At 37.6% G+C, this 23,743-nt stretch overlaps 1 protein-coding gene and 1 pseudogene across 2 annotated transcripts; one reads left to right on the top strand and one right to left on the bottom strand.

The window, feature by feature from the left end:
* The first annotated feature begins 958 nt into the window (after positions 1–958).
* Positions 959–5,970, top strand: LOC125857007 (uncharacterized). Its single transcript, XM_049536671.1, has 2 exons — positions 959–1,548; positions 4,828–5,970. Exons 1-2 carry the CDS (start codon positions 1,109–1,111, stop codon positions 5,471–5,473), a joined length of 1,086 nt encoding a protein of 361 aa, XP_049392628.1. The 5' UTR covers positions 959–1,108; the 3' UTR covers positions 5,474–5,970.
* Positions 5,971–6,909: 939 nt separating this feature from the next.
* LOC125854255 (alanine--tRNA ligase-like) lies at positions 6,910–23,739 on the bottom strand (annotated as a pseudogene). The gene is made up of 22 exons (XR_007445391.1): positions 23,286–23,739; positions 23,039–23,177; positions 22,117–22,271; positions 21,895–22,047; positions 21,078–21,207; positions 20,483–20,577; positions 20,218–20,338; positions 18,209–18,268; positions 16,828–16,878; positions 16,664–16,759; positions 15,754–15,855; positions 14,806–14,928; positions 12,624–12,767; positions 12,440–12,511; positions 12,270–12,345; positions 12,033–12,175; positions 11,842–11,950; positions 11,567–11,754; positions 10,292–10,381; positions 10,030–10,212; positions 7,519–7,698; positions 6,910–7,291 (listed from the first exon to the last, which is right to left on the bottom strand). The product of XR_007445391.1 is annotated as an alanine--tRNA ligase-like (transcript).
* Between the last annotated feature and the right edge of the window lie 4 nt (positions 23,740–23,743).

Genomic DNA, 23,743 nt, shown 5'->3' with positions numbered 1-23,743 from the left:
CTTATAAAACATCCTTCTTAGCATATAAGACACTTTTTGCCTTACCCCAAAGGTACTGGATAACTTGGTCCTTCCGAAGGGACGGGGTGTTAGAAGAGACATTCTTTAACTCGAACTTGTTTAAGGGCATCCTTTACCTATAACGTTAGTCTAATTCTTTGATTTTTTTACCTCCCATTTGCAACCTTATTCTCCTGAAATGATATACCAAGTCAAGCCTCATACACTCATGCAATGATACACATATTATGCGAAAGAACTACGGGTCTCACATAAATAAAATAATTTCTTGTTATAAAATAAGTCTAATAGTAAATGTGATTGATACTTGTTATTTTTTAGTAATTTAACATTCGAAAAACACTTTCTAAAATGAAGACAAATACAATATGCTAATCAAATATTGAGAAAAACATTTTATGAATGAATTACCCTAACTCAACTTATTTTTTCTCGAAAATATTTTTTTTTTGAAAAATTGTATGTAAAAAGTGCCTTATCAAAATAAGCTTTTTTTTTTATCGCTTTGCCAAACAATGCCCTAACAAAATTTATAATTTAACTAAACTGTTCTTATTTATTATTCAATCACTCAATTTAATATTCTTTTTTCTTTTACCCCGTTAACCTTTTAGTGATACTTATTATTTTTTATTTTAAAAAAGTAAAATAAAAATAAAAATTATTTTATCTTAATTTTTAAAAATGATAAAATATTCTAAATCATTATCTATACGATTAAATTCTTTTCGAAATATAGTAAAAAAAAGTGTTTCAAATTATGCTATTTGAGTCTAATCTGTTTTAAAAGTGTAGAGATATTTGAATTATTTGTAGACAACTAACAAAATCAACGAAAATCTCTGAATTTATTTGAATATTGAACCTTCGATTCCGAATTAAATGTCCTTGTATGGCAATCGTTTGTATCATGGTTGATAATATTAATATTATAATACTCTACTAGTGTTAGCCAGGAATAATTAGCGAACCGTTACATGTAAATTGAATCCTCCTCCGACCCTGGTGCTATTAAGCAGCGCCATTGATGAAGAATTCAGGTATTTGCAAGAAGATTAGGGTTTGATCCGACTGATAAATTTTAAAAATGGATGAAGCGAAGGCCTTGGCTCAACAGCAGCAGCTAATGATGCAACAGCAACAACAACAGCAGCAGCAGCTACTCTTATTGCAGCAGTTTCAGCGCCAGAAACAGCAACAACAGCAGGATGCCATGGCTCGATTCCCTTCGAACATTGATGTTCATCTCCGTCCTCAGCAGCTCCTTCATCGCCCCCTTACCCCTCTTCAATCACAGAACCCGAATCCAAACCCTAACCCTAGCTCTAGCAATAACCCGTCAAGCCAGATCCCCAATCAACAAAACCCGGGTACTACCCAACAACAACAACATCAGCAGCAGAAGTTGACACGGGTTGCGCCGGAATCGAACCGGGTGGAGCTCCAGATGGCTTACCACGACGCTTGGCGAGTCTGCCATCCTGACTTTAAGCGACCTTTCACTTCTCTTGAAGGCGCTTGCGAAAGGTGCTTTCTTCTGGCCGCTTACGATTAATTTTCGTAGATTAGAAATGACTTTTGAGTAGATGAAAAAGTAGTTTTTGTTTTCAAAGTGAAAAATGATATAGTTATGTTTGGCGTGAATACAAATTGGAGTTGTTGATTTTTTTGGGGTAGTTTGGAGTGAAAAACAGCTTTTTTTGGTAGAAAAAAACATGGTTTTACTGCATTTTTGGACATCTATGTTTTTCTGTTCTCAGTGGGATACGCTGGGTATGTTGTTGTAGTATTTTTTTCTTTTCTCGTGTTATTCAAAACGTCTATTTGTACAACTTCTGTATTTTTAGCTGATCTATGGGAAGTTGAAGGCTTCCATATTCATCCTCATGCTTATAAATATCGAGAAAAAAATATTATAGGGGTACAACAAGGCAAAGATGTGAGTTCATATTCCATTTTCATGTACTTGTACCATTTGAACTTTAATATGCAATTAGATATTGGTTCTAAAACAACAGTGCATGCTTCCATCTTTGCTAGAGTCCTTGTTCTTCATATGAGCAAATATCCAACTGCGGAGCAGGTATGCTTTTGTTTAGGAATATATTGCAGTTACATTGTAAAGAATTTGTAGTATCTGTATATCCGTTTATGGTTATGTCTTGTTATATTGTAGCAGATGTAATTTATATGTCGTGTATGTTACTATTGGTATGCTCACTATGCTAAATAAGTGATTTGTACTGTTTAGTAAGAAGATCCAAGAAGAGTAGCTTCCATGGCCCTTTGAAGTGCCCTAGTATTTTTATTAGTCACAAGTTGAAAAAAGGCATATGTTTTGATCTATTTATGAACCCCCCAAAAAAGAGATAATAATGTGAGAAGTTGGAGCCCGTGGTTCCAAAAAAATAATCACGACTCACTCCCAGATTAGTTATTGGCTATATCAATCCCTATATTAATATTCAGAGGATGCATTATAGTTAGACTATGAGCCTGTTTGGATTGACTTAAAAAAAGTAGCTTTTAAGTCAAAAATACAAAGTCAAACTTAAATGACTTTTAAGTCCAAAAAATAAAAAGAAGGGGAGGCCTACTTTTGGTTTTTAACTTATTTTAAGTTATTTTTAACCTTGCCAAACACTTCCTAACTTATTTTAAGTCATTTTCGACTTATTTTAAGTTTTTTTTTTATAATTGCCAAACACTTCTAGAAGTCAAAAACTGACTTAAAAGTAGGTTTGACTAACCAATCCAAACACCCTCTATGTCACCTCATCAAGTGGAGTATGGCACTTGACAAACCTGCCTGTTGGCTGTGTTCATTTGTGGTATTTTTAACAAGGTCAAGTGATTTTTTAAAAATGGAATTGTATTTTTTTGTTGCATTTTTGGTGTAAAGAGGACCTTTGCGGAAGATGTAGATTCTGCAATTGACATTATTGGGTCACTGTAACCTGTCCAGGAATAGGCTTCTTTATCTTTTGGGGGTTCCTGTGACTATGTTTCACTTAGCATAGTCTTTGTGCTGAGGGGTACTCTTTTAATATAAAATATATTACTTCTTCCGGGAAAAAAAATCATCAACTAGAGTCATCGAGAACGACGAGAAGAACCCTTTAAATACTCCTAAATATTCACTATGTAGCAGAAGAATCACTGAACTCCCTTTGATGAATGTATAATATACAACATCTTTGCACCTATTTATAGTAGTTTCAAGCTTTAATTGGCATAAAAGGATGTATTTAACATACTTTCGTGTAGTGCTCTTTTTCTTTGTTCATGAGCTGTCCAGATGAAATATAAATAGGTCAATTATTTCTTACTTCTATACAAGCCATGGAAATACACGAGTTTTTGTCACTTCTTAAAAGTATGTAAATTGCTTGAAAGCCTGTTTTTAACTTTGAACATTCTCAGCTGTCTTTCTCTTCATACATGATGTAATTGCAATAATGAAGCAGAGCTCTTACTCTTCTTTTTGTTATTCTATCCTCCGTTCTCTATCTCCTTCTTTTAGGGGAGATAGTATAGACAACTGTTTAAAAGGACTCTTTTATTTGATGGAACGATGGGCTTCAAGGGTATTGACAAAGGTTGAGGGACTTATGACTTAGGTCACCAATATGAATCTTGTGCTATGCGAACTAAGCCTAGTATTTAAGTGGAAAAGGGAGGTCGTGTCCATTACCCCTGAGTTTGGAAGGCTGCAGTTGGTCCTAAGGGTTGGTTCAAACGGATTTCATGGTCATAAAAATAAAGATTTGACAGAAAGATGTCTTAATTTTTTTATAATTTGAATTTTTAGTGTTTCAACGTTGTTTTTTTCCTTTTCAATATAAGTTCACGATAGAATGGTTTGTCTAATGCTTGCCATTCACAGCTTTATCTCCCAATGATAAACATTGCAATGACTCAACAATGATTATTGAATCAAAGAACACCGACTCCTCTTTTTCTTGTTAGCAAGTCTAGTTATATTTTTGTGAAAGGTAAAAGTATATCAATCATCAGCACAACCTTTGTGCGGGAGACATATTTATTAATTGCAACAACAAAAGTGTGGCCTTTTCCTTCTTACAGGCTTGTAGGAAATTTAATAGAGTTTCAGCTTCCTCTATTTTTTTATTTTTTATTTTATGACAAGGGAACCACATAGGAGAGGTAACCCGCTCCTATGCAATAGCTCGCAGACCACATAGGAGAGGTAACCCGCACTAGGCAAGCCCGGTGCGACGAGCTCGATCCAGAAGGCAAACCCCTTGCTTTCGCTGGCAAGGGGTTTCGAACTTGAGACCTCCAACATGGAAGTCTCAAGCCCAAACCACTGGGCCACCCTGAAGGGTCCTCTATATGGTTTTCTTTACACTAAAAATGAAGTAACAATACACAATTAGAAAGTCTAGTTTTTCTAGCTGAGACGTACACTTCTGATGCATGGTATCATGAAAAAGGAACTCCAAAGTCCGAACTTTTGTTAGATGAGAGATGGTTTTGTGACTTATAAAAAGAACATCTGCATATAGTTCCATTTTCTTGGCTCCAGTTCATAGAAGTTGGCAGGGCCATGAGAATCTCTCTCTCTATAGCCAGCTTTATTGGTTGCCAAAAGCTACTCTTGACTGACTAGATCCCATGTTGCACATTGTAGTATAAATGTATATTCTGTTGATGTTTATACTTTATACCATTCTTTTTATTTTACTGGAATTAGTATGTGGATACCTATCAGAAAAGTTAATATAGAAGGCAGCTCGCCGATGGTATCAACTTCAGACTTTTTCCTTGTGTCATTTTTTTTAGGCTTCTGCCTTACCATGTGGTGGCAGACTATGAAGCAGAGGAGGATGATAAGATCCTTGATTCAGACACTAGTGGCCAAATGCTTTCTCGTTCACAGCAGTGGGATCACAACATTGCTGTGAAAGTTGCAGAGTTTACTGCAACATTTGAGAAACAAGTGCTTGCGTTTAATATAATTTCCCACAAGAGAGATGTTGGAGAATTCCGGACTGAGGAGAAACTCATGTTTGAGCAGTCACTGTTGCAAGAAGAGAGGAGAATCGTGCTTGAACTGAAAACAGAGATGGAGGCCAGGCAAAAGATGGGTCGAGAGACTCATGATCCTAATTTGCAAATGGCAGCTCTTGTTCATGCAGAACAAGCCCGTGCTGAATCACAAGCTCGTGCTGAGATGATGAACCGAGCGCCAATACGAGCCAGTGCACTTGGGCCTAGGGGGAGCAATATTCAAATGGGTAATGATGTTGGTGAGCACGAACAGGAAGTTAGCCCTGATGAAATGATCAATGGTTGGGGCAACAATGGACATAAAGACGAAAAGGAACCATCGGAGGACTTTTTGAATGATGAAGAAACTGATAATGGAGATGTAGGTACTCAGAGTGAGTGGCGTGGAGGTGGGGAGTTGGATCTGAACACAAGATGAATCATATAAGACCTATCAGTGTTTGGCATTTTCCATGTGAAAAGTGAATATTTGTGTCAAAGTTTAGCCCACCATATACTTTGGTACATTCTGTTACTGGTTCTACACTTGAAAGTTGGTAGAAGCTCACCTATTAAGACCAGGACGACTGAAGATAGTTTTATTGTGCGTACACTGGAAATGAGTTGTGTCTTTCTGTGATCTACAGGAAAAATGATATCACTCCTGATATCCAGATATGCCAAAGCTGCATTTCTGGTGAAAATGGCATGCCAATGCCGTATCTGGTCATATCAGTCACGAAGACTCTGTTCTACTGTAAAGATTTGGCACATCCAATGAAGAACCCGCATGCTTCTCCCCCTTCCTTGACAGTCATTACTTTGTCAATAACGTAATTAACCAGTTTGACATCCGTGGTGCAAAGAACGATTTGACCTGCATGGTGTTTTCTTGTTTTTAGAATCTAAGTGAATGAAACACATCTTTTTTTGGAGTGGGTCGTTGGTGTTTGTCTCTTTCTTCTTTATGGAAATTGAACCACTGTTTCTTTTTTATCCGTACACCTGCACAGACAAAAGCTCTTTTTGCAGATTCTTTTGTATAATTATTACCTGAATTGTTGTTTTGCTGTTCAGCCAGTGAAGTAGTCATGTCCCTGAAAACACGGTTTACTATTCAAGAACACAAGCTTAAAAGATGAATGAATATGAGCAGCAAGGAAACACTCCTCTCCATGTCTCTTGACAACAGCTTCATGGGTTTCAGCAGTGCAATGTTTTTCTGCCCGGAGCTGCAGCTCTAGCTGGCTGTTCTCTGGTTGTAGCCATCTGCAGATTCTCTCTCCACTATATATCACTTGGCCGTGAAGTGAATTATCATGACGTATCATTGATTGTGTAATCAAGTAGTAGATAGGATGGAGAATTATGTACGACTCTAATCAATCTGGCTTTTGGGTTGGATGGAGAACCATTATTTTGTTACATTAATTGATTTTCTACCCTACAATAACCTAAACTTGCCAAGTAGTGAAACTGTTTTTTGGCGTTTCATTCACCATAGTATGCCTTGCAGTGTATACAATATGCAAGGAAACTAATTTGCATCCATTCCACTTTTTGTTCTCTAAAATGACCAAATTTGAAGTGTTGAAGAACATAACTTCAGATTGCATTTTTTTTGTGGTCACTGATCTTGTTAATTCAAGTTCAGGTGGAATCGGAAGCATCAATCAGAGTTAAAACTGTAAAAGTTCAACTTGCTCATTGCATCTGAATTTGCGTACTTGAGCCACAATTTCCTTTACTTATATGTTTGTGTTTGCGTAATTTCTCTTTCACAAGAAGTTTCATGTTCACACCATGTCCTTTTCTTTTTACATCTACGAAATGCCATTAACCCAATTCAATGGAATACTAGTTGTAATCAGAAAACACAAGCTAACAGACGCACTATCACAACAGGAAAATCTTTCTATTTTCATCGTTCTCGTGTATAACAATTATGCAGTATGCAATAAGCAGGTAACTTCAATATAAATCTTCTCTAATGTTCCTTTACTTTCTGCATGTAAAAAGTTAGCTCACAGAAAGCAACATAAATGACCACACAGTTGTATATGATGGAAGTTAGCTCTGAGACAGCCTCCACGACCCATTGAAAATCTTGATCAATCAATATTGCTTAGAATAGTTGCATCAGCCTCGGCCATTGAACACTGCAATGACATACTGGCCTTACTCATCAATTTAATTTCATAGCTGCAAATGTTGCTGCAACATCCATTGCCTCGTCAACTTTTGATATATCAGTTGCCTGAAAGGAAAGAAATTTAACCATCATGAATAGAATAGTAACAAGCAACGCATAAGTAACGCATGCCATTAAGGCAAAAGATGAATGTCAAGTTTGACAAAAAACTTGAGATGTATGCAACACAACCATCACAAGTAGTAACATATCAGTTGTTAAATGAAACCTGCTTTGTGCAGTGTGCATGAAGTTAAGCAGAGTATGAAGATAAGTCAAAATTGAGTACAAACCTGGCCTTGGGAGAGACCACCTTTTCCTCCTCCACCCTTACCTCCCAAGGGCTTCAAAGTTGCATTCAACCAATCTTTAACATTCAACTGCTGGCACTTGTCACCTTTCTCAGGTACACCAGCACAGACCAAAACTTTGTTTGCAGCTTCATCTTTGCTGAATACCAGAACTGCCATACCCTGTTCAGACAATTAAACAGTCAGTGACTTTTATAAAAATTACAAATTTTAGAGGAGAATACAAGCACTAGTTTTTTTTTTTTTTTTTGAAACTGGTAAATGTGTATTCCTCAGCATTAAGGACATGCTGGACACCATCAAAAAGTGTTAGATAAAAAAAAACAGCAACTAAAAAACAATACAAACTGATCTATATCCTCTAAACCTACTTCTTTACACCAAAAGTAGAAAGATATTATACAATTCCATTTAACTTTCTGGATGGAATTGGATCTATCTTCATAATACCTCCCATTCTCTCTCTCCAAACTGTCCACCAGATGCATTGTGGGATGATCCTCCACCACTTCTTTTGACTTTTGCTGCCTCCTCTTTTCATCCAGCAACTAAGCAAATCTGCAGTATGCTCCGGCATAGTCCAGCTTGTCTTTGTTATGTTGAGAAATAGAGACCAAAGTTGTGCTGTAAAGGTGCAGTGCAAAAATAGATGACTGTTTGTTTCATTTGTCTCATTGCATAAGAAGCACCTGAAAACTATGATGGCCCCTTCTTCAAAACTTCTTGTGTCAGGCATGCTCTTTTAACCACCAGCCAAGTAAAGCATTTTACCTTGGTTGGGGATGGACTATTCCATAAGTTTCTCCATATTTTTGGTTGCCCTCTACACTGTACCCTTTCTTCCATTTTATAAACCCTTTTAACAGAGAATTGCCCATCGATGTTGTGTTTCCATCTTAATGTATCTGGTTCAGCAGTAGTGCCATTGAAATCATCAATCCTATTTAGCAAATCGGCTACTCTATCGATCTCCCAGTCATTTAGCAATCTCCTGAAGAATAAGTTCCATTCCTATGCACTCCACATATCATAAATGGTGCCACCTGGGTTGTTGCTTAGAATAAACAGGTCTGGAAAAATCTCCATTAATGGGCTTTGCTCCTTCCAAGCATCCTTCCAGAACTTTATTCTTTTCCCATCTCCAACTCTCTTCTGCAAGTTCCCTTCCAGTTTGGGCCATAGAGCTCTAATGGTCTTCCAAACTCCAACTCCATAAGTATCAGTGCTCACATTGGTACACCATGGGTTGAGTTCACCAAACTTGTGTCTAATTACCTCCCTCCATAATGCATGATCCTCCCTATTGTATCTCCAGAGCCATTTCATCAATAAACTATTGTTCTGTGCTTTCAGATTTCTGATGCCCATGCCACCTTGTTCTCTACTGTGCATTGTTGTCTGCCAATTGACTAGTTTATATCCTTTGCCCTCTTTACAGCCATGCCACAGAAAATCCCTCCTAAGTCTGTCCAACTTTTTCACAACTTTGGGAGGTATGGGAAATAGAGACATTACATACGTAGGAAGTGTATCAAGAACAGAGTTGACAAGGATGAGCCTCCCACCTAGTGATATGTACTGTGCCTTCCACCTAGCCAATCTTTTTTCAGTTTTCTCTAATATTCCATCCCAAATTTCCCCTGCTTTGTGTTCACTGCCCAGAGGCATACCAAGGTATGTAGTTGGCATATTTTCAACTTTGCACCCTAAAATGATTGCCAGATCTTGGATATTTGGCACCTCTTTTATCGGGAACAAACTGGTTTTTCCCTAGTTAACTTTCAAGCCAGAAAAAGCTTCAAAAATAGTCAAAATCATTCTGATGTTAACCTATTTGTTCAACCTTTGGCTCACAAAATATCACAGTGTCATCTGCATACTGTAGGTGACATACCTCCATTATTTCCCCTCTACTATTTCCTATCTCAAACCCTTTAATCCATCTATTTTGGAATGCTATCCTCATCATGCTATCAAATCCCTCCATTGCTAGTATAAACAGGAAAGGAGACAGAGGGTCACCTTGTCTAAGACCCCTTTCAGAACCAAAAAAACCTACAGGTTCACCATTCACCAAAACAGAGAACTTGACAGTTTTAATGCAGAAGTCAATCCATTTCAACCATTTCTCACCAAAGCCCATTTGACTGAGAGTATTTAACAAGAATCTCCAGTTGACATGATCATAGACTTTTTCTATGTCTAGCTTACACATGACACCTGCTAATGCCCCTTTAAGTCTTGAGTCCACACACTCACTAGCAATTAGGGCTGCATCCATGATCTGTCTTCCTTTTATAAATGCCATCTGATGCTTGTTAACTAAATTGTTGACCACCTTCTTGAGTCTTTCAGCCAGTATCTTTGCCACAATCTTATATATTCCACCTATGAGACTTATAGGTCTGAAATCTTTCAACTCTGAAGCTCCAACCTTCTTTGGGATCAAGGCTATGAATGTTGCATTGAGAATAGCAGGTATGAGCAAATAACATTCTGCTCCATGACTTTGACAACTGCTTCACGGACTGCAGCAGTGTCCAAACCCACGCCAATCTGCAAGATGCAGTATGCTTTTCCACCAGAAGCTGCAGCTTCAGCCATTTCTGAGGCAGCTTTAACGGCTTTTTGTATATTCTCTGCAGCTATCTTCTTTTTGGCCTTTATAACTTGATTCTGAAGAAATCATCAGCATATTAGTTTTCTTTCCTAAGAAATTTCCTTCAACTTCGGCCACAACAGAAACAATACATACCTGGAGGACTGAGAGCTTGGCCTTGAGATCAGTTTTCATAACAGTGGGAATTTGTGCCCTCTCCGCGGTAGCATTCAAAGAAGTTACTTTCTGAAATTAAGAAGTTGATGTATGAATTCATCAGATAAGGAAACAATAGTAGCAGTAAGAAAAGGATCAGCCAAGATTGAAAGAGCCTTGGATCAAGTTGATTGACCAAGATTAAAGAACAAAAAGATGCTTGGCTGGAATAGATTAGCCAGAAACTAACCAGCTCCACCACATCCTAACAAGGAAGATACAGCGCAGGGGAGAAATTAAAAGAAATATATGACTGGAATAAAGTTCTATACATCCGTGTTCAATGAAACAAAGAAGACATGCAGTTCTATAACTAGATTTCTTTTAGTTCGATATGAGTGGTTAATTAAAGAAGATACATAACTATGTCGCATAACTGCTGAATGAATGAATCATTTAATAGGTAGAACAATAAGCAGTCCAGTTCCATGACAGCCCAAGCAGGAAGTTACAGTGCAGGGGATCAAATTTAAGAAGTAAATGACAGAATAAAAGATACATGGTTACTAGGAGCACATTTCCTCGAGAGCATCATGAAACAAAAAAAAGATAGAAAGCAGTCCAATATCTTATTCCCTCTCCACCAGGAAACAAAAACAGCTGAGAATACACCCTCACAGAATATAACAACTAAGGGAAAGAAACACTGTACAATGTGAAAGTACAATTTGGTAAGTACATAAATATAATTATCATCAGGCCAGGTAAAGTTGTGAATTATGGAACTTTAATAAAATTAGGACAAACATCTAGTCTCACCTAAATAGATGCACAATCTTAAGGAATGATGATACTTCCATGGCATAAGCATCAGAACCAATTGAGTTGGCTTAGCAGTGACGTATGTAGGAGTTTGATGTTAAGGCTTGTAGAAGGTTGGCTCTGTAAGCTATAGTTAGCCAATGAGTGAATACAAACTATTGTATCAAGGACTTCATAGCACTACTTTTGTAAGAATTAGTAGTTAGTGTTAGCCACTATTACCATTCAATTTCACTTCAAATCATCAAGACCAAAAAAATTCACTTCAACAACTCTAATCCTCAATGATTACTCTACAGGTTGTTTTACTTAGATGCACATTTTTCAGGGAAGTTAAATGATTCTAGCACCTGCTTTTATCAAGTAAAAGAATTTTAATTCCTCGTAAGGAAAGAAACCAAAGAGTACTCAGATTTTACAGGCTCAAGAAGAGTGGGCTACACAAATACTAACCTCTTCCAGCAAGCTTTCATCAGTCTGGAATGCTTCATTTACTTTCTGTTCGAGTGAGGATGCCAAATCGGTGGCCTTAAAAGCACGATAAGTTGTGACAGCAGTAACCCTTCGGATTCCCTTGGCAATTCCCTCCTCAGACATCAGAGCAAATGCCTTAGCTTCTCTTGTATTAGAAATGTGTGTTCCTAAGTATCCATAAATTAGTCATAGGAACAGATCATAATTCATAAATGTACTCCCATAAATAGCATTAGAGGATAAAAGAAAAATACCACCACACAGCTCAGCAGAGTAGGATGACCATTCTTCATTTTCTGGATTAGCAAGAAGGTCCTCCACTTTCTGACCAATTGACACAATCTGCACAGGATCTGGATACACCTATAACTCCACCAGGAAAAAAGTAAGAACGTTTAAATGTCTGAACAGACAACAAAGACGGGTGAAATTGTGAAGGCCTTACTTCACCAAAGACAGCTCGAAGACCTTTTATACTCTTAGCATCAGACAGCTTTGCCTCCTTTGAGAATACATCCAATTCAGACTTAATTTGCTCATTGACAATGGATTCAATTTTTCTTAGCTCCTCTGGCTTTACCGGCTTCCCTGTTCAAGTCATTATAACATTATCATTCTTCATAGAAAGAAGCACACCGGCACACCCAAAACAACAGAAACAGCCACACAAAAAAGGGCTTGCCGTGAGAGAAGTCAAATCTCAATTTTTCAGGAAGAACAATGGAACCTTTCTGGTCAATATGGTCACCTAGTACTTCCTGCATTAGTTCAATAACATTATCAGATAATCAGCTCTAGAAAGTATGGAGATGCTGGAACCTGAATCTCTTTATTTTCTGCTAGAGGAAGTACCTTTAAGGTGAAATTTAACATGTGAGTGCATGTATGATTGGGAGCAATCAATGTATGCCTGTTATAGTCAACCTACTCAATCCATCAAAGGAATCAAACCCAATAATGTAAGTAAAAAGAGGTAAAACAAATCTGAAAGCTTGCATCATATGGTTGTGGAAGGCCAAGCAGAAAAAAGTGTCACCTTACAAATTACTTTATCACCAACAGAGAACTTGTGTGCCTGTCCACTGAAAGATCCAATATGAAGAATGAATCCTCCATAAATTTGAACATTACAAACTTGAAAAGCGCCACTGGGGCTTTCCAGTGAACCAGTGTAGTATATCTGTATCCAAATAGTCAAATAGCTTTATCAGCATCAGGAAAGTAGAGTACAACATGACATAAGGAGAAAAAAAGTGCTACATGCAACCAGAGTTTCCTCTTCACAATCTATAACTTTTCTTGTTGATAAGTTCATGTTCCATAAGCTTCACATTTCTGAAATTACAGCACTGTAGTGGAAAGAAGCAAAAAACTTGACAAATGGAAGTATTTACTAGCCTACATGTTAATTTCTCATTTAGACGAAGCGTATAGGCTTTCAACAAGAGAGTACACAACAGATATAAACTATTTAAAGATCGTCTGTCTTTAATGCAGCAAGGAACAAAACTACCATTAAGGTTACACTCTTGAGGGAAACAAGAAAGTGATTCCTCAAGTTTCTGAAGAACGTGAAATCCTCACATTGTCACCATCCCTAACTTCGCATGCTACATTTGGTTGACGAGAAAAGAAGAAAATATGATAGGAGATGTCAATTAGATTTCATGACAGACGAGGGAGGGGCAACTATATTGGTTGAACCTCTCCATCTCCAAACAAGTGGAAAGTGAGGATTAAATGAAGCCAGCAAATCAAAAAGGAGAATTTTTTCCAGATGAAGTAAGATGTTGTCATTAAAATAAAGCCAACTAGAAGGTTCCCAGTTGAAAAGCAAAAGCCTGGAGGCTTTTGGAGCATAAACATGTTAGCCTCCATTACAAAAAGCTATAGTTTTCAGGGAGTGTCCTGGAGTTGATCCAATTCAAAACACCTGGTTTTTGGAGCATAAACATGTTAGCCAGGTGTAAGATGTTGTCATTAAAATAAAGCCCTTTCACTTCTAACAACCCAAAAAATAAGTGCAGGAATCATTTCCCAGACCTTCTTGATGGGTTTGTCAACTCACCAAAAAATCCAGCTAGCGTACGCTTTCTTGATGGACCAGGCATACTCCAAGTTAGTCTAAAGAAAGAAAGGAAGAAATTCCAGAAGCAGTAGGCAGTGAGAAATGGTTGACACACTCAAAATTTTGGTGGCACATATAGCATCTTTTAACTAGGGCCTTTTTCCTCTTGCAGAGGTTGTCTTGAGTTAATGCCGCTTCCCTAAGGGCTGTCCAGGTGAAGCAGGACATTCTGAGTGGCACATTAGTTCTCCAGGCATATTTTCATGGCTTGTCCTCAAGCACACCATTCTGAGAGCACAAACTTGTAACCTTCTTTGACTGTGAACTTTCTTTCCTTTGAGCTACCCCATTCTATCTGGTTCCTGGGCTTCAAAAGTGAAACCCTCCAAAGTGGCAAATCAAAAACGGGAATTTGAGTCATTTTTTCTGTCTTTCTTCAGATAACCGAGAAATCCGTAAGTGTCAGTGGTGCACAGTTCAAAACTTGGTGGATACTGGGCCGGCCTATTCCTCTACCTCACTCCACATAAATACAAGGCCTTGGTCCTCAGCAGGGCTCTAACACCTGACTTGCGCCTAACCAACACATCATTTGTTGCGATTTTACCATTTGACTAAACCCGGGGGCATTCAAGAGAATGTTGCAATTTTACCATTAGACTAAACACTGGGGACATTCGAGAGAATTACTTTTGTTTGATACTTCCCTAAATATTTCCCAAGAAACACTTTCCCCTTAAGTGAACAACTAGCAAATGTTCATCACTGGAGCTTTGCATCAAATTATCTCTACAGTGCAACTCAGAGTTATCTCTACATAAGTAGGCATTAATGAGTCTCTACTCTTTACTATACTGAAGTTGCACTGTAGAGGTCACCCCTTTATAAAGCATTGTTGTTCAGGTTAATTTATGTGGGTGGGTGTGGGTGGGTAGGGTGGATTGGGGGGGGGGATACAGATATTAAATACCATAGACCCTTTGACCACAACATTACAAAAACTTGGGCTACACCCTCCTCTAGTCCTCGTACAGATTATTGATAATAACAATATTGCTATTTTAGTGTCCTTCCAGCAATAATTTGAAGTAGAGTACACGTAATCATTATTTAACATTTTTCTAACCAAGATACCAAAGAAAGTTTTTACCTGACCACCTTGTTCAGCATAGAAACTGGTGCTCTCAAGAATAATCCCAACTTCATCCCCAGCTGCTGCACTTTCCAAGAACTCACTTCCAGTGTAGATAGATTTTATCTCACTCTCGTGATCCTGAATTAAGAAATTCAGAAGTAAAACTCTGATGTGAGCACTTTGTTACCATCTCAACAAAAATTCAGAAGTAAAACTCTAATGTGAGCACCAAGTGTTTGGTACTAGAAAAATGTTTCCTTGGAAAATAAATGTGGAAAATAAATGAATTCTTACTTATTTTCTAGTGTTTATATGTAAGCAAAAAAAGATATTGTCCCAATAGCATTTATATGTAATCTAGGAAAACATTGTGGGGATGGGAGTTTGGGGGTGGCGGGGGTTGGGATGGTCAAGGGGTGAGAGTTGGGGGCCGTTGGGGAGAGAAAATAAGCTGGGAATGCCACTATGAAACTTGTTATCCCACTCCCACCAGGGAAGTCATTTTCTTCCTTTTTAAGGAACTTGGTTTCCTAGAAAAAATGTTTTCCAAAATATTTTGACAAGCCAAACATGGAAAAATTGGAAAACATTTTCACTCCATACCAAACACTCCTTAAATAATGATAGTATAATTCTACAGCAGCTGAGACTAGCCATTTAGGTTAGGAGAAAATAAAACAAAAAAGTAAAGGAGAACATATCAGCCTACAAGTCAGAAAGATAAATAGGCAGGAAATCCAAGAAGAGAGAACAAATTTTAATGAATAATTGAGCAAGGATGAAAACATGGTTAATGAAAAGGGTAAGAGTGACTAGTTTGTTAACTTAGGGAAAGAAGGTTTTGTCCTTGGCTTGAGAAATTGTTATTCAAGGCAGATGAAATACAAACAACAACATATAACCATTGAAGCAAGCAACAAATTCAAGAAGTTGCTAGTTTTATAAGGAAGACGAATCAGCAACCTGAGACCAAGTGAACTTGAAAATATCATTTGTTGCAGCGACCCCTTTCTTGTGCAATGCAGCAGAAGCGTCAGCATCCATGGCAATAGCACCACCAGCATTCTGTCAAGTATAGGTTCAAAACATAACGATGCAACCTGGAAAAATGAGTACAATCTAGCACCTCACTTCATAAGGTGCTTATCAGCTGTAACCTATTTACTTCCACAGCCATTCTAAAAAAGAACATTTCCACTACTTATTCCCAGTGTACAAAGAACAGGCACCTTTTCCATGGTAACTCAATCTACCACACTATACATGGCTTGTCACCTCAACTCTTAAGTGGTCTACGAGGCTTCATTCCATTGGGAACATGTCCATGTCAAATTCATCCATTTGCGTAGCTTTTAAGCTTTTTTTATGACAGTGGGTTCTGCTCTAGCTTGTGTGTACCTCAAATATCTATTCAGGCATCTGCTTCCTCCCATCATCATAAGAACCAAATAACCAGCAAGACTTGGACACATGGGAAGAAATCACCAAATATATTTAAATTTACTGACATTTAAACCCTGATCTCCAAGGTATGCACGCACTGCATTGATCACTAGGCCACACCTTTAGGTGGAAGCTTAAGCCTCTAAACTTGCTAATAGTTTTTTAATACTACTAACCTTAATTTCCCAAGGAACTAATTACTTCCGGAGAAAATACTCAATCTTGACATGGCCCCAAATTGGTGAACATAAGAAACATCTCTGGCGTCAACTAATTTCTTCTGCCCTCACTATTCAGAATTTCATAACTATTCAAGCTTAAAATGCCCCAAGAAAACTATACGTGCCTAGATGAAACACTTAGCTCAAACAGCAAAGGGGAAATTAACCTAGTTGGGGAGAGATGACAAAACAAAAGCAAGAAAGAGAACCTTGCTCTGAGCATTTCTTGATCTTTCCCTGGCAGCATCCATAGCAACATTAAAACCATCAACATCAACCACCAAGCCTCGTTCCTCTGCCATTAACTGAGACAAAAAGGTTTAATTTGTTTTCATCACTGAGATATGAATTAACCGGTTGGAGCACTATTTACCTGGGTCAAATCTAATGGAAATCCATAAGTGTCCCACAAGACAAATTCTTCCTGCACATCACAAGAGAAGTAAGAAGATGAATCAAAGACAGATGAGATACTAAGTCGTCCAGAGCTAACAAAAGAAAGTTGGTTTTTGAAGTGCATGAAAGTTACAATAATGAATATCTAAAGAAGAAAAAGAATTGCACAGGTACTGGACTAAATTTGATAAGTTGAAATCAATCACTTGAAAACTGACTAATAACAACATTCCATCTATTTGCTTGCAGTTAAGACTGCCCATTTTTCTATTTCTTTGGGAGAGTATTTATTTTATGAAAATTGAAATTCAATCTTTATACGGATGCTAAAGGTGTCATATCATAGGCCTCTGCTCAAAAGGTGAATGTGTCAGCACACACAGAAAATGAGCAGTATGCAGCCAAATACACTTGAAGAAAAAATTAAAAAGATAAAAGACCTTTAAAGTAGGAAATATTGTTTTATGAAGACCATAAGGTATGTAAAGCAGAATACAAGAAAAGAGAAGAAAACCTACAAATTGAATCATATTGATAGAATGACAGCATTTAATGTCTATCTTATGCATTAGTAACTAGCCATGAGCTAAATATAAACATCCTTACTTGTGAAATCAAATACTGGTATCTTATTGATTAAAAAGTTTTACGTGCTATATACAAAATATTCCCGATTTCATTGGAAATGCAGTTGATAAATTTCAACACCATGATTCTGCCAAATCCTTATGGATGACCATTTGATCCAATTTAAGTCTTCAAATACAATCCAAACTGATGCCATAATACTGCACATTAGTATTCTTCTTGATCACAACTCACTTTCTGTTTGTCTTCCAAGGTCTTGAGGAAATAACAGAAGTTTAACTTCATTACTTCTATGTTATAATAACAGACATGATTGTGAAACTGCATGTAACCTATACAAACTAATATGTACGACATTCTGCACCTGAAATACCAGCAAAGGTCGTATAACAAGCTGAAAATTTTACTCATTAGTTTCAATTGAATGTCCACATTTCCTTCTAGATCAATGGTTTTCTATACAAAGGGGACTTCCTAAATAACTTATGTTCCATGCAAAGTACCATCAGACTTGCAGCTATTCCCATCAGTATAACTTCTGTCTATTTCTATTCAAGAAAAAGCAAAAAAAGAAGAGAAAATATGGTTCCACATGTACCACACTAAATATAACACAACCCGAATCAATTTGAATTAGAGGCACTGGACATTAACTGGGGTTTGAGATGAACTGAGTATCAAGTATAAATTAAGAGCACACATAAGATATTGAATTAGAAGGAATTTGGCTGATTTCTCCATCACAAGTTGTATATGGACAGTATGCTTGCCTGACCACTAAATTGCTTCCCTTGAACCTCTTGAGCTGCCTTCTTAAATTTCTCGATTCCCTGAAGAAAGAAGTTGCACAGAAAAGAGAAAACAATTAGAAGACAAAACAAGAGCAAAATAAGTAATCATTCTCTCCCAATCAGGAGCAAACAAAGAGCAAGAACCGCTCCATTAGAAGTCATGTATAGCATTTACCACCCAAGAGAGTAACATATCATTAAGCTGAGCACATAGACAAGAAAAGGTTTAGATGTGAAGAAGACAGGTAGCTTAACAATGCCATCACATATGTCAACACAGCAATGACATTAACTTTTTGGTGCATTCCTCTGAGAACACAGGTGAAACAAGTTTGAAACAGAAAGAAAATAGTTCTTCAGAATTGATATTCCCCAGGAAAGGCCATCATCGATTGTAGGAACTGTAGGGCTAGCTAAAATCTGATCACGTACAGAATCATGATCAGGAGGAAGTCCAGCAAGAGTAAGAACTAGAAACAATGTTTGTCTGTGTTTTTGTTGTTTTTCCACATTCGTAGTAACTGGCATCAATGTGTCAAATTCCTCCATGACTGCCTGTACCTGTCCCAAGTAAGTAGACATATCGGATTCTTGTTTCTTTAAGTTGGTCAATCGAGCTATCACATCACAGAATCGAGATATGTCATTAGTGTATAAAGCATGAGCCTTTTTCCAAACTGTATAACACGTCTGGAATGGGCGAAACAAGGGCATCAACTTGGAATCAATAGAACGCCATAGGAGACTACATAATTGAGCATCTACTCTCTCCCATTGTGCTTTGGCTTCTGCATCTTCCTCACTAGTCTTTGCCTTTACATCTACCACATAAGCCTTGTTCGTTAAGTGATCTTGGACACCTTGACCCTTGCACCACAGCTCAATCGAGGAAGCCCAAGATAAATAGTTTGAACTTCCCAATAAAAGTTCTGAAGTGATTATAGGGCTAGAACTTCCAATCCCCATATTTTTAGAACCAAAAACATCACACCCAAAAGACATTATGCTAAATTTGTCTTGGAAACAATGAAAAAAAAAACTTGATTATTGAGATCTAATTGTCGGAAAATTCAAATCTCGAAGAAAAGTCGCTGGAAACTGCCTGGAAATGGCCAAAACCCTAATTCCGGCGATCGGATCTGGTCAAAAACAGTATGGGCCTGGTCGGAATGGCTGGACGACCCCAACTGTCAAAAAAATTCTCAAAAAATATGATCAGAAAAACCCTCACGCGCCGGCGCGTGAGCCAGATCTCGCCGGAAACTACCACCTCCGATCGGCGCGTGAGAATGCGTGGGGTGATGTTTTCCGGTGGTTTTGGCTGGCGTTTGGTCGCGGGGGCTTTCCAAGCCTCGTGGTTGTGTTGGTTTTCGCACAACACCCACAAAAAGAAAAAAGAATAACAAAATCAGACTCAACAGTCACCGGAAATTGACATAGACATACGGTGACTTGTTTATTCTCACCAATGCTCTGATACCATGTGAGAAATATATAAGAAAAATATTATTGAATTGTGTATCTAAATAGTTACATTGAGACCCTATTTATAGACACTACATTGGAATCCTTTTCCAACTAGGATTCCTATTCTTATTCCTATTCCTATTTCTATTCTAACAGTTACAAATTTCAGTCGAATGCTAATTATATTTCTTTGGTTTAGTATTAAGCCATCACCTATACAGTTATCAATATGCAGAGAAGTGTTCAATCAGTATCAATGACAATAGCACATCAACTCAATCCTATTAGCAAATTGTTTGTCATGTAGTTAGTATTATGTATGATTTTCCTCAATTAGCTATTAAGAATAATTATCTGCATACTTCCATTATCTCAGAAAAGAGAAAATCAACAAGAAGGAATCACCAATATAAGAAGACAGCATCGACAGGCTCAATGACTGTTTTGGACAGGTGATATACAGAATGCAAATTACAGAATTTCTGGACTTGATTCCTTTCTTATATTACAAAGAAGCTTACATGAAGCAATGTCCTTTCAAAGCTAGTTTCTTCATCAGCAATCATATCTCTAATATGTGCCTCACGTTGCTTCAGCTCTGGGAAGACATCACCCATAACTTCTACCACCACCTTCACAAGGCTACTCTCAACATAAAGCAGAGTGTAAATAATATATTGAGCTCTGAGGTGGATATAGCAAAAAACTGCTAAATATCAAATAATCCCATTTTGTAGGCCAAAAAAATATAATGAGCCCAGCAAATTTCGAAGTACTTTCACATACCTACTAAAAAATCCTTGTTGCGCTTTCAGAACCTCTGTACCATAGCGCACTGCTCGACGTAGAATGCGTCTGAGGACATTCACAGCCTTCATTCCCTGCAAAACAAGAAATGTGAACATCAGATTTACCAAAGAAAAAACCAAACACTGCTATTTGGCCTAAAACGTCGTACACTGTCAGAACCTCCTTGAAAATATTAGAATCCATGCTTCTCTACCAAGCACGGAAAGTCATAGAACCGAAATTTCAGATTAAAATGGATGCACATCATTATAACCGAACGTGTAGGTTACAAGTAACAGCAGGTGAAGGAAATAGGAGAAACTATTAGACAACAAATTCACACGGTCACAAACTGTAAAATACAATCCATCTTATAACAAAAAATGAATGCAAATTCATTATACAAGATTTGAATCTCCACAAGAAAACGAACACCAATAAGATCAAACATATAATGAATCTTATCACACCTAAAAATTTTACAAGTAATCAAAACTTTTAACACCATAACATAGTACTAATGTAGGGGGGTCAACCAAAACAGGAGAGGAACTATTTTGAACAAACCTAAGCCAGAGTAACAAGAATCTACCTGGGCAAGAACCATCAGCAATGGCAAAAGACAGAGTTCGAATGTGGTCAGCAACAACTCTATAGGCCATATCAATATTGTCCACATCATCAGCTCCAACTTTGCCAGAGTACGGACGAGCTCCAGTTGCCTATTAAAAGATTGAAATATCATTTTAGGAGAATAAAATAGATAAGTACAGCAAAACGAAAATTTCAGTAACACAATTCAGGCTCAGGACCAGTCAGTTTAGGACGAGTTTTTTTTTGCTAATCTGGTAAACTCCAGCCCTCCAAAACCACCAGCCAAAGAGTCAACGGAGGCTCTTCCCCACTTTGCTCCCTTCATGAATCGAATCCCAACCTCTTAACTAGAAGTTGAGTGCTCTTGCAAGTAGCCATTATTTTGCAGAAAATTCGCCTCGATACAGAATTAAATCCCAAAATTTCTGTTTAAGCTAATTTTGTACATGGAAAGTAAAATACTATAGAAAATAATGTATCAGCCACTTTAAAGTGGTTACACGTCATTTCCAAAATATATGTAGAGACTTTACAAACTTTTAGAATTTTCTTTAAAGCATTACTTGAATATGTATTTACTGAATCACAAAAAGTCCTATTTGCGCGAGAAATAACATATTTTCAGTAAAACTCAACACAGAGGAATTAGAATAACTTCAGTCGTGACTTAAATGGGTGAATTCATGGAAGGACATCATTGAAATAGTCCTTCTTTAGTTTACCCCAAAGCAACGAGGAAATGTATATGCCAGGTGGCTCAAGAGAATTGCAAATCAGTAAAATTGAATTTTCAAAAAATAACATGTTCACATTACCTTTTGTATAGCATCAAATATGGGTAAGAACACGTCAGTATCATAATTGCTCATCTTGTTCTGGAGGATAGAGGTTAGTCTTTGAAAACCCATTCCACTATCAACATGCTTAGCTGGAAGGGGTTTCAAAGAACCATCAGCTTCCCTGTTAAACTGCAAAAGACACACAAGAGTTAAACAAAGCATTCCAATGAGAAACAAAAACTTTGGAGATAATAGTACCTGAATAAAGACAAGGTTCCATATCTCAATCACAGTGGGATCATCATTATTAACAAATGATGCAGCATCACGATTCCCGATTCTATCAAAGTGTATTTCGGTGCAGGACTGCAGGGTCCGCAAGATCCAGTATCACCCATCTCCCAAAAGTTGTCCTACTCAAAGCGCAAAGTGTTATGAAATAATCTGAACTTAGCTCAAAGTAATAAAATCATTTGAACAAGAAATGAAGTTCTCATTATCAACATACTGGAAGACAATTCTCAGTGGTTGAAAGTCTTCCTTAAGAACAATGGTTATTGTACATCAATTACTCAAAACCTTTAAAAACATCTAATTCATATGACAAATACAACTTATAGAAATTTGAGATGCTTCTTTTTTTTTTTTTTTTTTAAGGAGGGAATTTGTTATTTCAAATTCCACAACTCAACGATTAACGCCCCCCTCCCCCCCAACCCCCTCTTCTTCACCCTTCTCCACCTAAATGATGAACACAACTTCTTGATTTTCTTATCAGCAAAAAGGATACTTAATGTTTACAAGGCGAAAATGATACTTATCATTGCCCTCATAAGTTCATATGCTTCAATGAATATGATGCTCTTCTCCACTTGTGAATGATAAGTACCACATTTTTGCTTCTTTTATCAGCAAAAAGGACACTTATATTTTTATCAGGCATAAATGACACTAACCACTGCCCCTACCTCACATCATCGAAAAATTTGTCCAAATTGAGAGGTCCACAAAGTTGAACATGCTTCTAAAGATTCAATAAGATTCACGGGTTTCAAAAATACCAAGTATACTAAGAAAATTACCTCATTGAAGATTCAGTTTAATGAATTACTAATGCACCAAACAGAAATGATGAATTTGAGCAAGATGACAGAATTGGAGATACAGTGCAATAACATACTTTGCAGTCGAAAGGCAGCACTCTGCTAGGGGGTAGGAACTTAAGCCATAGGTCTAGCTTCATTATCCGCTGGAAGGCCAGATTTTTCATCACCCCCAAAATAAGTGGCGTAAATCCATTCACTTGACAGTCTATATACCTGGACGAAAATCATCAAATAACGGGAAACACTCGTACAAGTCAGCATCCTGCCATTTCTTGATCAAACATCATATATTACTTACTATTGATGAGTCATAAAACTTGCCTGGGTAAGTAGTTCCCAGGCCCATCCAATTGCCTCCTTCTTGAAATAATCCCCAAATGACCAATTACCAAGCATCTCAAAGAATGTGTGATGGTAAGTATCCTTACCAACATCATCAAGATCATTATGCTTGCCACCAGCACGAATACACTTCTGTGTAGCGCAGGCACGCTTAAGTTTACTCAACGGACTATTAGGGTCAACAATACCCAAGAAAATAGGCTTAAACTGATTCATCCCGGACCTTATTGGCCGGCCAATCCAATACTTCCGGCTGAGAACCCATCGGCGTTGAAACAGAAAAGCTACATGTGAAATTAAACAGCCGTCTACTCACCGCCGGCGACGGAGGAAGCAGCAAGGCGGCGGAAGAAGGGAGTGTGGCAGCTCTGTAGTAGGGTAAAGCTAAGGCAATACAACCCCAAGTGGAGCCGTCAATTGAAACCCTCATCTATCCT

This window comes from Solanum stenotomum, chromosome 2 (assembly GCF_019186545.1).
Source record: "Solanum stenotomum isolate F172 chromosome 2, ASM1918654v1, whole genome shotgun sequence".
Taxonomy (NCBI): domain Eukaryota; kingdom Viridiplantae; phylum Streptophyta; class Magnoliopsida; order Solanales; family Solanaceae; genus Solanum; species Solanum stenotomum.
Note: the sequence above shows the minus strand (reverse complement) of the source record. Positions and strands in the feature narration are given on the sequence as shown.

Excerpts from the sequence above, each read along its gene's own strand:
- LOC125857007 (XM_049536671.1), top strand. The coding sequence starts at position 1,109 with ATGGATGAAGCGAAGGCCTTGGCTCAACAGCAGCAGCTAATGATGCAA. Across the intron at positions 1,549-4,827 it reads CTTGAAGGCGCTTGCGAAAG|GCTTCTGCCTTACCATGTGG; the intron begins GTGCTTTCTTCT and ends CATTTTTTTTAG.